Source organism: Echiichthys vipera (genome assembly GCF_963691815.1).
Source record: "Echiichthys vipera genome assembly, chromosome: 4".
Lineage (NCBI taxonomy): Eukaryota > Metazoa > Chordata > Actinopteri > Perciformes > Trachinidae > Echiichthys > Echiichthys vipera.
In genome coordinates, this window is record NC_139829.1 from 21,720,430 (window position 1) to 21,735,397 (window position 14,968).

The 14,968-nt window shown below is 38.5% G+C and overlaps 1 protein-coding gene across 1 annotated transcript in view; it reads left to right on the forward strand.

The window, feature by feature from the left end:
• The first annotated feature begins 2,454 nt into the window (after positions 1-2,454).
• iqgap2 (IQ motif containing GTPase activating protein 2) overlaps positions 2,455-14,968 on the forward strand; it is a 34,731-nt gene continuing 22,217 nt past the window's right edge. The window contains exons 1-5 of the mRNA XM_083911915.1: positions 2,455-2,754; positions 5,605-5,704; positions 12,031-12,187; positions 12,671-12,748; positions 14,163-14,239. Of these exons, the coding sequence (XP_083768041.1) occupies positions 2,709-2,754; positions 5,605-5,704; positions 12,031-12,187; positions 12,671-12,748; positions 14,163-14,239 (458 nt within the window). The 5' untranslated portion in view covers positions 2,455-2,708. The remainder of the gene's footprint in view (positions 2,755-5,604; positions 5,705-12,030; positions 12,188-12,670; positions 12,749-14,162; positions 14,240-14,968) is intronic.

Sequence of the window (14,968 nt, forward strand, 5' to 3'; positions counted from 1 at the left end):
ATAAACTCACACTTGACAAAACATGACATCGTAATAATGGATCTTGTTTTTTAACATTGGAACCTTAGTGCATAGGCCCATGCTAAAAATAATGTCATTAACATCATGATGCTACTTTCAAAGTGATAAAATACCTCTAAGACTTTAGTTGATATTGGCATTTTCCAGGTATACATAACATATCAATTCAGTTTCTTTCAGTCCTGTTTAATTTGTGCCGGTGGATTGTATTTTCTGTGGCTGACAGCCGTGTCCTCCTGCTTTTCTCCGTATTTATGGTATCTGTGATTTCAGAGTAGAGATAGTTTGCCCTTAGACTGCAGTTGGCTCTGTCAAGGCTACTCAAAAATACAACAACATCAACAACAACATAAACAACAACAACAACAAGATAGCTTCCAAAATGGTACTGTATATGTCATTTTTTTTAATTTTCAAAACAAAAATATAGCATACAGATTCCAAATAAATGCACTGATATAAAAAGTATCAACTTTTACCCAGTGTCAATCCAACGCTACATTAGTAGCAAGAATAACGGAATTGATCTGTATGTTTCTGGATGAGTTAAAATCTTATTTAGTGGCAGATCTACCTTCTGCACTCGGGGGGATAAATTATATTCCCTGTTATGTTGAGGTATTTGGGGTATTGCTTAAATGTAGTGTATTTATGTGTATGGTTGTTTGTGTGCTTGTGTGTGTGTGTGTGTGTGTGTGTGTGTGTGTGTGTGTGTGTGTGTGTGTGTGTGTGTGTGTGTGTGTGTGTGTGTGTGTGTGTGTGTGTGTGTGTGTGTGTGTGTGTGTGTGTGTGTGTGTGTGTGTGTGTGTGTGTGTGTGTGTGTACGTGTGTGTGTGTGTGTAAGAGAAAGTACTGTATGTGCGTGGGCTTGCATATGGATGGGTGAGTGTAAATAATGTACATATCAAAGCTGATATTGGTGGACTGGGTTATATGTGTAGAAGCTCCTTGATGGACTCATGTGTCTCCTGCTTTGTCCAAGTAATAAATCCATCTACTGTTGTACATCTATGTGTGTCCTTGGCTTTAAGCCCCTGTTCACCTGCTACTCTGTATGTGTGCGTGTGTGTGTGTGTGTGCACACTTGCATGTATGTAAGAAAACTTCTGTTCTTTTGTGCTTCTTCTGGCTGAAAATGATGGCAATATTCAAATTTTTGTTGGGGAAAATGTGAATGTATCACTCTTGTAATTTCTGTTCATCCATTTTATGGAGGTAATCAAATGTATGTGGAGGATAAAGTTGTGTATATTATTGTGAAGGGCCTGCCAGTCATAGGAGGACTGCACGCTATGTTCAGAGGTCCATAAGTGTGAAAATATGTGAAGAAATATTTGCCAAATGATGCCCTGTGAATAATGTTAGAATCTCGAACGGCAGGGGTTGCAGACTGTGCTGCTTTTGAACATATATACAATAAAAGCTATGTTCTCTTACAAATAATGATGTGTTTTTATTTCACAACCCTTATCGCCAACCTAAGCCACGCAATAAAATATCTTAATGAAGGTTATGATGTGCAGTTTCTTTTGAAACAGTGATATACTGTAGGTGTTAGTTCAACATTATTGTCATTTTGGAAGCTGTAGATAGGGGTGCCGTTAAATGGTATAGTACAATACTGTTTCAAATGTTTAGTCTGCTTGAAAATAATGAGGCACATACCTCATTTGTATTCTCAGTATATTAGGTAGTTCAGTGTAAGTAGGTTTTATGCAGAAAAACCCTGTATGTGGTTATGTTTCATTTGCAACCTCCATTAGGAAACTCAAACTAATGCTGCTATCTAGTGGAGGAATTTAGGTATTGAAATGATTTACCGATTTATGTTACACTGGGTTCATTTATACAAATGCTATTTATACATATAAGTGGATGTCACGTAAAAAAAAATACCCCAAAGTTTACTTTGATGTTAAGATTATTTTAATACATTTTTGAAATACAATAATAGCTTCAACTGACATTCTTATTTGTAGACTATAAATGCCATTCATATGGAAACATTTTAAACGGCCATTTATCTGAGGTGTGGGCGGTTCTCAGTTACTACTTTATTCTGTTTATTTCCTAGGTTTTGGTAATTCCCTCAGGAATATAACTGCCTCTATGTGAGGTGCTGTACAGAGGGGTCTTAAGATGAGGACAATATATAAAGACATAAAAGAAACACAGAGCACTATAAAAGGGCGTATGCACAATAAAAATGCACATCAAATAAAACAGACAGAACATAAGAATAAAGTTCCACCGTGCAGTGTGTCGGTATTTACCATTTTCCGCAGTGGCATTGAATGCAGCATGAGCCACCTTTGACCAGCAGGTGGTGCAAGGTGCTAAAGCTCCTTCTCCTGTCCCGTCAATCATTTCACTTCAGAGCGTAGTCGGGGCAAGATAACACAAACACTGTTCAAGAGTCAAAGACGTGCGCACCATGGGGATTGTCTGCAGCCGCGAGTGACAGTTGGCGCTTTCATGTAACTTTTGAATACTGTTGTTCCCCATTTTCTGCATTTTTTTTTTTTTTTTTACCAGTTAGCAAAGTCGTTTTTTTTTAAAATTTATATCAATATATCCTGAGAGGCGCGGCACATTGCTGCTGGCTGGCTGCTGTAACGTTAGCTTTCGGGCTGAAGTGAAGTTATTTCCAGTTCAGAGGAGTCCACAAGTGGAGGAAACGACGCAAGATGCACCATGAAGAAACCGCAGCTCTACAAAAGCCACGTTATGGAAGTAAGTGGCACCTTTACCACACGGTTTTTGCTCTTAACTCCTAGTGTTTGCTTGGTTATTATGAGGGGCAGAGGATGAACACGAGCTGAGGGAAGGTGCCGTCACATGGATGTCTGATGAGCAACAGGTGGTTGAGCAGCACCTGGCTCCTCTGAGCAGCAGGATACCTGTAGTAGGTGTGTCTATCCCTGCCAATGTGGGCAAAATAGAAATGAAAAGTGGTCTGAAGAGAACGAGAGAACACACACTGTAAAAGGAAGAGGTTTTTAGGTGAACTACTCACAACCTGGTTGTTAAATTAAAGCTGTACAACATTGGTACGTTCAGGGTCCATGCTGTGTTTGTTTTTAAAGGTTTAGGGGGCTGCAAACACCTCTAAACGTCCCAGGAACATTTTTAATTGTACTTTTCCTTCAAAGTGCCCCCTACTGCACCACAGTGATTATCTATTTATTTAATCAGCCTGTCTACACATAAGGCATTTTCTCATAGGTTAACCATTAACCGGTGATTTTGCTGCTGCTAAGAAATCTGTAACTGACCACATTAGTATGTTAAGAATGTAACTGATATAAATAATCACATCTAAAGTCTGCAAAATACTTCACAAAGACAGTTGACTGTATCTCGTCACTGACCAACATCTGTGGGCAAAGTGCAACTTTGAGAGATAACGCCAATCAATTATGTCATCAGTGCAATCTTTTGTCTTCTTTGACTTGGCCCATTGAATTTTATTGACCAGCTGTCTTTTATTCTGCATGCAAGCCGCCCTGTCTTATGCCGTGTTACTGAACAGTTGCTACTGTGCATCCAAAATAGGTGTGTCCCTAGAAAAACAAGCACAAATAATGAATAGTTTAGTGCAAAGGCTGGGAGATAAGGAACAGTCAAAGGAACAAACAAGCCATCTTGAATATGTTTGCCTGTCATCAAGCCAAGGTTTTCCTAAGTGACAGTGCCCCTGGGTGCTTTTTTAACTTACAAGGGCTGTTATCGAACCAAAGCAAAGTCATTCCCTCGGATTAATTTCAATAAATGACTAACCTCAGTTTATGAGTTTGCCTGTGAAATGGAGCAAACCAAAAGCCAAGTTGGTCTTGATTTGTATGTCCCCTTTGGCACCCCCCATCCACCCCAACACCCCATCATGGAGCCCATAACTTAGGTCCGGTGATCCTGTGACACACAATGGCAAAAAACTCATCCTGAGGGTTAAATATAACACTCAATGCAAGAGTGCAGACAGACTCTTCCAGGAAGTGTGTGAGTGAGTCAGTAGAGGAGGTAGTGTGTAATGGCTGCACTGGGGCTCCGCTGTTGCTACCTCTGACATGAGTGTTCATACACATTTGCATCCATGTCACAGCTGCACAGCTGGGCCACTGATCAATGGGTAGATGACCAGATACTGTGCTTATGGAGCCTTAAAGCATTTCACTCAAGAGGCTGGAAAACACCACATTTTCTGTTGTTGATAATGTCTGTGCAGGTGGCTTATGAACAGGCAGAATTTAAGTGTCTGAGAGTTTTTAAGAATTCAGACTAGCTTCTAGAGGCAGGATTGAGTTGAATAGAATAGAATAGAGTAGAAGAGAGAGTCTTTATTGGCATCATATACAGTAGAATACAACAAAATTTGGAGTGCTACTTCTGATCAGTGCAATAGAAGACACAGGATAGTCATCACGAGACAAAAAAAAAATACTCATGGAAAAAGGTTCAAACACAATAATAAGATAAATAAATATGCACTTTAATGTTGCCGTGGGGGAAATGATCTTGGACTCCCCATTGCAGTTCCAAACTCAATAAATAAGCTGTACATTTTACAGGCTTAAAATTCTCTAAAAAACTTTATAGCACTAAGAAGAAATGGCAGATCTATGACTTTGATCAGTCAGAATATTTTAAACCGCTGAACTGATGTCATTAATATAAGTTATTTTAAACTGGCGGAAGAATAACTAAGGCTGGAGTCATTTTCTGCCCTCCTCCTGGGAATTAAAATGAGATTGTTTAGGCTAATCAATTGACAGGTTTAACCAGTTTAATTTCAATTAATAAATTAATATTCATACGACTCATGCACAGAGCTCTGACTCAGACGTCTATATAGTATTTCAGTTTTTCAGTCTTACTTGGTATTTTACACCTAATACAGAATTTGAAATCTCCACTAACCTGTACTCAAACCCAGTATAATGGTGTTTGGTCCAGTGGGAGAAAGCTCTGGTCTTAATCTGAGCCCCCTGACCTGAGATTGTCCCTTCACTCAGCCAGAAATAAAGAGATTTGATTGGATTACAGTGGGGTAAGAAGTGTCTGGGGGAGGAGATCTCATTAAGCTGCAGGTAAAGGTCAACTCTCAGCAGAAGTCACTTGTCAGTCGGGCACCCCACTAAGGCCACTTTGACGTGACCATTTCATCTCCCTCAAACAAGGGTTGAATGGGGCATGGGCTGTATTACAGTTTCCAGAGTATGCAAGATCCCAACAGTTAATGGAAATACCCTTCAACAATAATGTTGTGTTGTACAGTCCTGTGTGTTTTAGATGAAGGAACAAGATCCAATTAGAATATCTAAAATTCTTATTTAAGTTTTTCTTTTTCACTCATAAAAGGTTCGGTCTCATGTAATGAATGACAGTGGAACACAGGTCCTGCTATGAATATATTATGTTTCAATATGACCTTTGTTTACATTTTCCATTTTGTGACATCATACAATATACTTAATTGATATATCATAATTTTACCCCAGACCTACTTTAATTGTGTAATTAAGACCAATGAGAGGGAAAATATGAAAACAATTACATAATTTTGAATTTGCATGCCTTTTCCAGCCATTCAAGACGATGAGAGGCTGTCAGCAGAGGAAATGGACGAGAGGAGACGACAGAACATCGCCTACGAGTACCTGTGTCACCTGGAGGAGGCCAAACGGTAAGACTGGATGAGGCCTGACATGAAGGAGGGAAGGGATGAAGGGAAAAAACCTTAAAGATAATAGGAGCTTAATGGCAGATGCTGACCAAAGGCAGCCACTTTTTTTTTTTTTATAGTATTTACTCTGTCACAACGCAGAGTTCAGAGGAATCACATTGGGTTTGTTCTTTGGTGAAGGATTAGGTTTGTTCAATGTCCATCTAGAACAGTTTTGTATTACAAGTCTGTGTGTTGAATGAACATCATTACGCAGATAACAGGAGGGAGTGGTTGAAAAATGAAGTGATGGAAAGCTGACGAAAGTGAGGGGGAAAATGATAGATAAGAGAACAAAGCAGTGTGTGATTGTTGTAGTAGCTCGGAACTGTAATGACACATAAAGGCAGAACCAACCCCCACGTGAGATGAAGACACAGAGCTGTAAGCATTCATGAGAACGTGTGTGATTGAGACGCAGGAGGATTTAGTGGAAGGAGTGGCCCTCTTTCCACTGATCGCTTAAAAATAAGCAAAGGAAAAACAAAACATCTAGATGGTTTGCAGATCTTTCTCAGCAAGTTTTGTTAATAAAGGCTTGTGATGATTTCCAAAAGACTCTTTGAAAAGTAAGTTATTCTAAAGACAACATAAACCATTTGAAGACTCATTCTTGTGAGGTGCCTGAGCAAATCTAGAACTAAACCACTTCCTGTCTTCTTCACGAGGACGTCCATCCGAGCAGGAAGGAACAGGAAGTGCAACTATGCCTCTTTTTAACACACTGATTTTGTGACAACCTGGCCCAGTCACAGAAAGATTGATTTCCATGATGGATAAATGTTTGAGCCCAATTGTGATTCAGCAATCATGCTTCTTTTCAGGAAACACTATTTATATGAGTATGTGCAGCCTCATTTACATCAGCATTTCCTGACAGATTATTGTTTGACAGCTGTATGTGCACTTTGACTCAGTAAAGACTTTATGAACAGCCTGCATTATCTGCTTATGTCACAGGATAATAAGGGTCTACAAGGACATGCAGGCTAGAGTAAGCACAGATTCAGTCATCCATCATAATTGGGCGACGTCCAAATTGTTGTGTGCTTTTCTTCTTTTTAGTGAGCCGAAAAACTTTAATGGAAAGCTAACTCAGCTGCACAGATGCAGTTTAAGGAACAGGTGCTATATACTCCACAGGCAACCTCAAAATGATCACTATTTCACTCTCACATACACATGGGCTCACACTTTCACTTTCTAGTTTCCTGTTATTGCATCCCTGGGCTACTGACTTTTCTACACTGCTGTAAATTGTGGAAAGGAGCCTCTATTCTGGGAAAGGTGTCAAATTTAATTAGGATTAAGAAAGCTGCTAATGAAGCCGTCACCCACAGAGAGCATGGGATTAGGTTGCATTCTCTAGGGTCAGGAGTCAGCAGTCACTAAAACAAGGCAACCATGTAGAAGAATATCTTTTACTGGGCCTGGGTTATGATCTCTTCATTATCCATAGGTATTGGAGAATCAGATGTTATTTCATTTTAGATGGCAAGATGACTGTCATTCTTTGTTTAACTCATAAATGACACGTACAGTTTCCAGCAGTGAACTTATTAAATATTTAGTGACATAAAAAAGGACATTCAGTTCTGATCTGCTTCATCAGTGAAGGCATTTTTTAAAGTGGACTTTCTGACTTTTCATAGCAGGAAAAGCACAGGATGATGATATCAACAATATCTTTGTGTCCCAGTGAACCATGTGAAACCACAGTGACATGCACAACACCAGAAACTCAACCAGGTACATGAAATTCAGGAATTATGTACGTACTTTTCCAAATGTGACTTTCCAAAATGATAAACAGACAGGCTAGAACAGCTCTTTTTGTTTTTGTGTTTACTTGACCTCTATCAACTAAATAAAGCCCAGTCCAGTTAGTTTTAGATTCCTTGTTAACTTTAAGGTCATTGTCAAAATGTCCTCTTGTTAAAAACTGTAACCTTTGTCCGATGCACTACAGCCGCGCGGCATGAACAAATAAATAGCAACCTGCAGTTCCAATAAAAACATCCTCACTGAGAACAATGTGTGACACAACGGGAAGAGACAACTTTGTTTTAAGAACAGTTACTTTGCTTTCAGTACCTTAAATGACATTAGGTCAACTGCAGAATAGTATTAATAGTTCATGCAGATCTAATTTTATTGGTTAATTTTCTGATGGTTTATTTCACATATGGACCGTCATATTTGATCATATTTGAGTTCTTATATTACGTAGTGGAGTGTCCACATGTTTTGTTGTTCAAAGTTCCCTTAAGTGCACTAGGGAGTTTGCTATAGTCTAACTGTTGTTGGGGATGTCAGTTGATAGACACACCCTCAGACAAAACACATACTTTACACACGTGGTAGTTTCTGTAATGAGACTTTGTACCCTCACCGGAGAGTAAACAGTTGATGGTTTAATTTGTAGCTTTTTTTTTTGGACAGGAACTCTTTCTGTTTACTTTGATCCAAGTCTACCCCAGGATATCTAGAGCCTGTGTTTTTTCAGTCAAGAATATTATCCTCATTTTCAGACACACCCTACTCCACCACATATACTACATTTCTCTCATTTCCCTGACAGCCAGCCACACAAACACAAACTCATGACCAGCATGACTGAGCTACATGACGTCAGCTTTCAGAAGACACTACTGTCTGTAGCCAGAAATACTGTAGCTGAAAGCAAAGTGGTGTAGAACACTAACAATTTGTTGATGTGGTGCATATTTAATTCCCAGAGTCCAGAAAGCTGTGTTCTGTTTTGCCCCGTGAGTCGCAGATTGGACAATGACAGGAAGGCCTGCTTTGGAGGGTTGTAAACAGGAGTGCTAGCCTGTCCTGCTTCAGGAGACAAGTTCCTCCAACATTGTTTTAAGTACAGGAAGTAAAGTTTCACAGGAGAATTTCGTTACCCATGCAGGATGTTCTTTTGACTATGTTCCCGCCAAACAGATCTTTTTTAGTTTCTCAGTTAGCTTGACTATAATCTACATTTGATCGTACATGATCTCTATTAATATGTCACTTTTATGGAGATATAAAAGTTAAAAGAATCAACAATTTGTCTGGATTTTGATCTGCATCTGTGGCTTTGATCTGGTTGGCCTCATCCACTACATTGCATGCCCATGTCTGTGCAGTGCTTGTGTATCTGTATCTGTTTCATAATCATTCAGAGCCAAATGGGTGTTTCCTGACATGAAACGTTATGGTTGGGCTGGGGCTTTACTGGTAGTATAGCATGATGCCAGGCAAAGAATGCTTGCCTGCTTGATATTGAAGATCGGATGTTAGCTTCTTTCAGTTTAATGATTATTTTCATGATCAGTTAATCTTCCAAATATTTCCTGCTTATTCGATGTATTGCTTAGTCATTTAGTATATAAGACTTGTTTTGTCAGATCAATAGCCAAATACCCCAAAATATTACATTTTCTCTTACGTAAAATAAGAAAGGCAGTAAATTTTAACATTTGAGGAGCAGGTACTATAAAATGCTTGCCATTTTTGCTTGATCATTTGCTTAAAAGATTAATTAACTATCAATATTGTAATTTTTTGTCAATCAGTGAATCGATTAATCAATTTTTCCGCTAACAACTAACTGATGCAGCTCTACTTAAGTTTACACAATACCGGATTTTTAAATCTTTGATAAAGTGCAGATGAGCCAGATACTTCTTTCTTGATCCCTTTTGATCCATAAACCTGAGCTTTGACTAGAGCCCGTAAATGTATGCATTCCTCATATGGGGAGAAATCATATTTAAAAAAATATTCCACAGAAAGAAGTAGCTTATTCCACTATTTGTTAAATTAACACCTTCATGGTTTAAGATGGAAGTAATATTACAAAGAAAATGTGACTATCTGGACTTTCAATTATATGAAACACCAAAGTATGGTGGAGGTTTTCTTCGTGCATGATCTGCAGCATTAGCTGACATGAGTGGATACGAGAATGTTTTATGCCTCAAGGTGCCTAGCCTACACTCTCCACTGGGTTTGTGTTGACGGCACAAAGTGTGTTGTGGTTGTCCTTTAATGTGCTGACACATATTTTGTCAGACTGAATCCTTTGAGCACCCACACGACCTTAATTAACCTAAACAAGGTGTCTGTGCGCGCATGCATGTGGGAGAGAACACTTTATTGCTTGCACACAGAAAGGTAGGAGCTGCTGGTATGGTTGAAACCTATAAAGAAAACACATAAGGAAGCTAAGTCACTGAGCACTCTACCCTGGATTAAGGATATATTCTATTCTAGGATGATGAGCAAATAGATAAAAACTTGAGTTGAATGATCAGGACAATTGTGTAGCCATGGTGGTAAATACGGTGTCACGTCCAGGCAGTAAGATAATGTGTAACAGATTTTCAGACCATGATGATTCACCATGCTCACAAATCATTCACTCGCTCTTTGGAATGGATTTTTCCTAACATATCTTGGAATAGACTTGCAGTCACCGCTCTGCTAATAACGTTTTAAAGGGAAATTTCATCAGTCTGAAAGAAGGTCAACATTTCAACATGAGCTGGATATGCTCTATTCAGTTTTAAGTTTCTAACATGTCAGTGTTCATCCCTTGTAGAGCTAGAAAATCACCTATTCTATAAGACACTGTTGTCTTGCAGAGTGATCAGTAGGCTGATAAATGTAGTATTAGACATCTTGCTCACGTTTTTACCTCTTTAACCTGATATGTCCACTTGAAAAGTAATCCACTCACCGTGCAATTAATAATCTACTCATACATACCTAGGCACTTATCTTCTTTTTTTTGTGCAATACCTTAATCCACCACTTAAGTGCAATAATTAAAATTTCCTTCTCATTTCTATCATATACAGTCATACATATTTTATCATACATTTCCTCTACATTTAATTTATCTGATTTCATTTTTATATTAATTTTATTTTACCTGTATTCTACTTCTACCTCATATATATTCAACTAAGAGTTTGTTTACTTTATTGTTGGTTTTTTTTTATATATATAAACGTTCTGTATTTATTTAGCTAAGAGTTTATTGGATATCTTATACTGTTTTTTTTTTATATACCTCCCTTGTGTTTTTATAAGCTGTTGGAAATTCAATTTCCTTGCAGGAGTCACCCCAAAGGTATCAATAAAGAGAAGTCTAAGTCTAAAATTTCCCTGGTCCCAAAACTCAAAGTGTACTGTAAGTCTGTCCCCAGCCCCCTTCCTAAAGCATGCTGGGCTCAGTGTGGGTGCTGCCTGTAACAATGCCCAGTTTTCACTGGCCTACAGACTACTTTGTTGCTCTGTTAACCAAATACATTTCATTTAATTAGAGCAGCATTGACACCAATAATAAATATTGTACATATCTGGAGCTTGGTAGCCCTGTGTTGTCTTATCAAAACTAATGCAATAAAATCACAGCTAAGTATTCATTTATTTTCAGGCTAAAGCTAATGCTCTCTTGTCTACACAAACTATTGCTCTTTAATAAACTAAGTGATTTTGTTAGCCAGTGGACGAGTCAAGATTTGAGTTGATCCCGCAGAAAGTAATTTAAAGGTGGTAAATTTGCTTACTTTGAAAATAAACTCTATTCTATTGTCCCACCAACAGTATGTTCAGAGACAGTCATCATAGGTTTTTCATGCAGATCTTCTTCCTACTCTACTGTAGAGTACTGTAAATGCCACAAATGGAAGCAACACATTATTTTTTATTATGATTTATCTTTGTGCTCTTGACCCACTGTCTTTAGTTTTTGCTGGCATCAGAACGGCAGCAGGTGTAGGAAAAGCCAATATTGACCTGCTGACTACACGCAGGCATTCAGCCACCTCATAAATTTCACTGCACGCTGTAGTAGATCTATGATGGCAGGGTAAACAGAGTGGACTGATGTTTGTTTATACTGTGAATGTAACCATAGCATGCTGTTTAATATTACGGAGAGACCCGTGACTTTAATGGTCCTGGTGATTTAACTGGAAATTTACTGTGGCCAGTCTAGCTCTTACTATACAGTAAGTCCCTAATACTGCTGATAGTAGTTTCTTCTCATCTGTATTTATATTCACCAAGAAGATAATGGTATCCACTTTTCAGTTTTATGCCACAATCTAAGCAAACATTCTTGCTTAGATTTTAATTATTAGTAGTTTATTTTAAAATTTAAATTGAATAACTACCTCTGAGTGTTTCCACTGAGGCCAGTTTGTTTGCAAAGCTGCACATTAATTAGAGATGCTTATGGAAATCCCCTGCCTCCTCTGAGGTTGATATTTGTGTACTCTCAGGTGGATGGAGGCCTGTCTAGAGGAGGACTTGCCCCCTACCACAGAACTGGAGGAGGGACTGAGGAATGGTGTCTACCTTGGCAAACTTGCCAATTTTTTTGCCCCCAAAATGGTGTCTCAGAAAAGGATCTACGACAGAGATCAGGCTCGCTATAAGGTACACTTCCAGTCTTCCATTCTGCCTTTAAACTTCTCCCAACTTCCCTTTTTATGTTAGGTCATACTACATTTGCATTTTCACCAGCTTACATTATAGGAGTTAGTTTTTAGATCTTTTCCGGGACTTCCTGACAGTTTCACACAGGAAAAGGCAAAAGGTGGCAGGTGAATGTTCGGGCCTGCTAGAAACATGTCTGGACTTTGAGCTTGATTTTATTTTTCTCTGACATGTTCTGAATAAACCTGAGCAGACTGTTAGATGCAATGATAAGTTCAGGATTTAGCATGCAGTTTTTAGGTATCAGACCTGCTCAGCTGCACATTTTAAGGCCACTGATGATAGGCTTGGTTACTTATATTACAGCATTATTTGGGCAAACAAGCTTTTAATGACTGTTTTTCAGGTTGTTTTCAGGTTTTCCTGCACTTTCTCATAATTGTATTGCTACATTTATGTTTGTGCTCCTGTTTTCATCTTCAGAGCAAAGGACTGCACTTCAGACACACCGACAACACAGTGCAGTGGCTCAGAGCCATGGAGTCAGTAGGTCTCCCCAAGGTAAGAAGCTTGCTCTGCCATCAGTAATGCAGACACATACTCCCTGTTTTACAAACATGCATACAAGCATGTTCAGTCTGCTGAGCCATTTGAATAGTCAGTCAGTCAGTCCTTTACATTTGTTACAGGAAGAACCCTATTGGCAGATTAATTACGGATTTTTTTAAAAGAGTGAATAGAGTTTAAATAAAAAATATCACTTGAGCATCTCTCGGGAATTCCATTAAGGAAAAACAAATACAGTAAACAAGCTGAAGGACTGGAAAGACGGCATGACTCAAGTTAATGCAAAAGTCCAACTTGTGATGTCAGCATACTAATCGATCAGATATGTGTGTAATCATGAAAGACATGAGTTGTGTTTTAGGAAGGCAGAGTCACCAAGACTTTAGTTATTTGTAGCAGATTCACTTTCTAAAACTTATGAGAAAGTTTTTTTTTTTTATTGCTTTAAGTTGGGTATTATTTGACAATATAGTGTCTTTTCACTATGGTGAAAGGCCAAGACTGTCGGACCTACCTGGAAAGGACCCATCATCCCCAAAGAGCTGCAGACCCATTTTCCTCCTCTGCATCACCTACAAGCTCGACAAGAGGCTACTACTCTAACGCCTTATGCAACTTTTAGACCCCAAGTTTACTATCGCGCTGGCTGCTCCTGTGCCAGGCAGCTTCTTAACCTCACCTAACACATTGAGGATGTTTTTGAGTGCAAACTCATTACCGGAGCAACTTTCATAAACCTCACCACTGCCTACGACACTGTCCAGCACCGCACCACACCGTGATCAGGAAACATTAACCAGCTCGATTTGAGGCTTTAATAGAAGACTTGTGTACCAGTACTTTTTAAACTTCTTCTTCATCCATGATTCACATACTGCACACACACAGCATGCATCTGTAAGAATGACACAAACAGATGAAATTGTAATGTGCAGCTCTCACAGAACAGTATTAACCTCATTGAATAATTAACGAGATGACACAAAAGACTTCACAGAGGTGTATCCTGGTAATTAAATTGAGGTAAAATGAATACCCTCTTATTTCTGTGCCAACCTTTTAGATCTTTTTTATTGTCACTCTGATAATGAAACCTTATCTTTAGCTTTTTCTATTACACCATTCCAGAGCAAAATCATGATCTTGAGAGCAGTATTTAGGTGTAGCATTCAGGATCTGTAAGATGTCTATTTGAAAAGAAGTCGGACAATGTACCATGAGCATTAAACAATAATGTGCTTTATAAAGGTAACATTTATTGCAGTGCAATCCCGTTATATTTTACAGGTGTTCCTTCTTTTTCATCTTAGGTTAAAATGTTAATGTGGAGAAATTAAAAATGTTAACTGCAGCGTAAAAAAGAGACTGTGATAAAAGAAGAGTAACTTCTTGTGGTTTCTGCTTTCAGATATTCTATCCTGAAACAACAGATGTGTATGACCGCAAAAACATGCCCAAGGTGGTATACTGCATACACGCACTAAGGTAAGAATAAAACGATTCCAAAAACATAGTGGTTTTTCACTTTACTGTCTTCATGCATTTCTCACTTACGACAGCAAAATTGCTCACTCATCTCTACAGTCTTTTGTTTGTGCAATGGCAGGGAGTTGCTTTTTTCCTCGAGGTGCCACACCTGAATGTCACATTTAATTTTACTCCCAAAGAAGATATGAAAACCTATGGACTAAACTGCTATTTGTTGTAGAGGACGTTAAAGCCAAGTACTGGTATCTGATAGTTGGAACTAAACTATGAAATAATGGGCAGATTAGATTAAGCAAGCATTGTATTTTTCTTTAAATGATGACTTCTTAGTCTGCTCATATTCTGCCACTGAAAGGTTACTCACTCTCTAATTTGGATCCATTTACTTTCACTAAGTGGTTATGGCAGACTTTGTTGCACTCTTTGGTTTGACTTTGATTGGTTTGAGTCGTTATTTTGCTTTCCACACAGCAGCTTATTCAAGTTACAGACATTAAGGACAGCTCGTATGTAGAATGACAAATGTCTGAGACTAACAGTGTTATTACTCTGTGGTGTATGGCCTTTTTTCCCCATTAAGTTCAACCTCTAATTTATATGTCAAAAACAGAAATAGTACTAAGTGATATGAAACAGGAACTGGAAATTTCTACCTAGGTAGGGCAAGGAGTGCTTCTTGTCAAACACAGCCTTTTTTTATTATTTGTCTTAAGTAGGTCAAGGCTA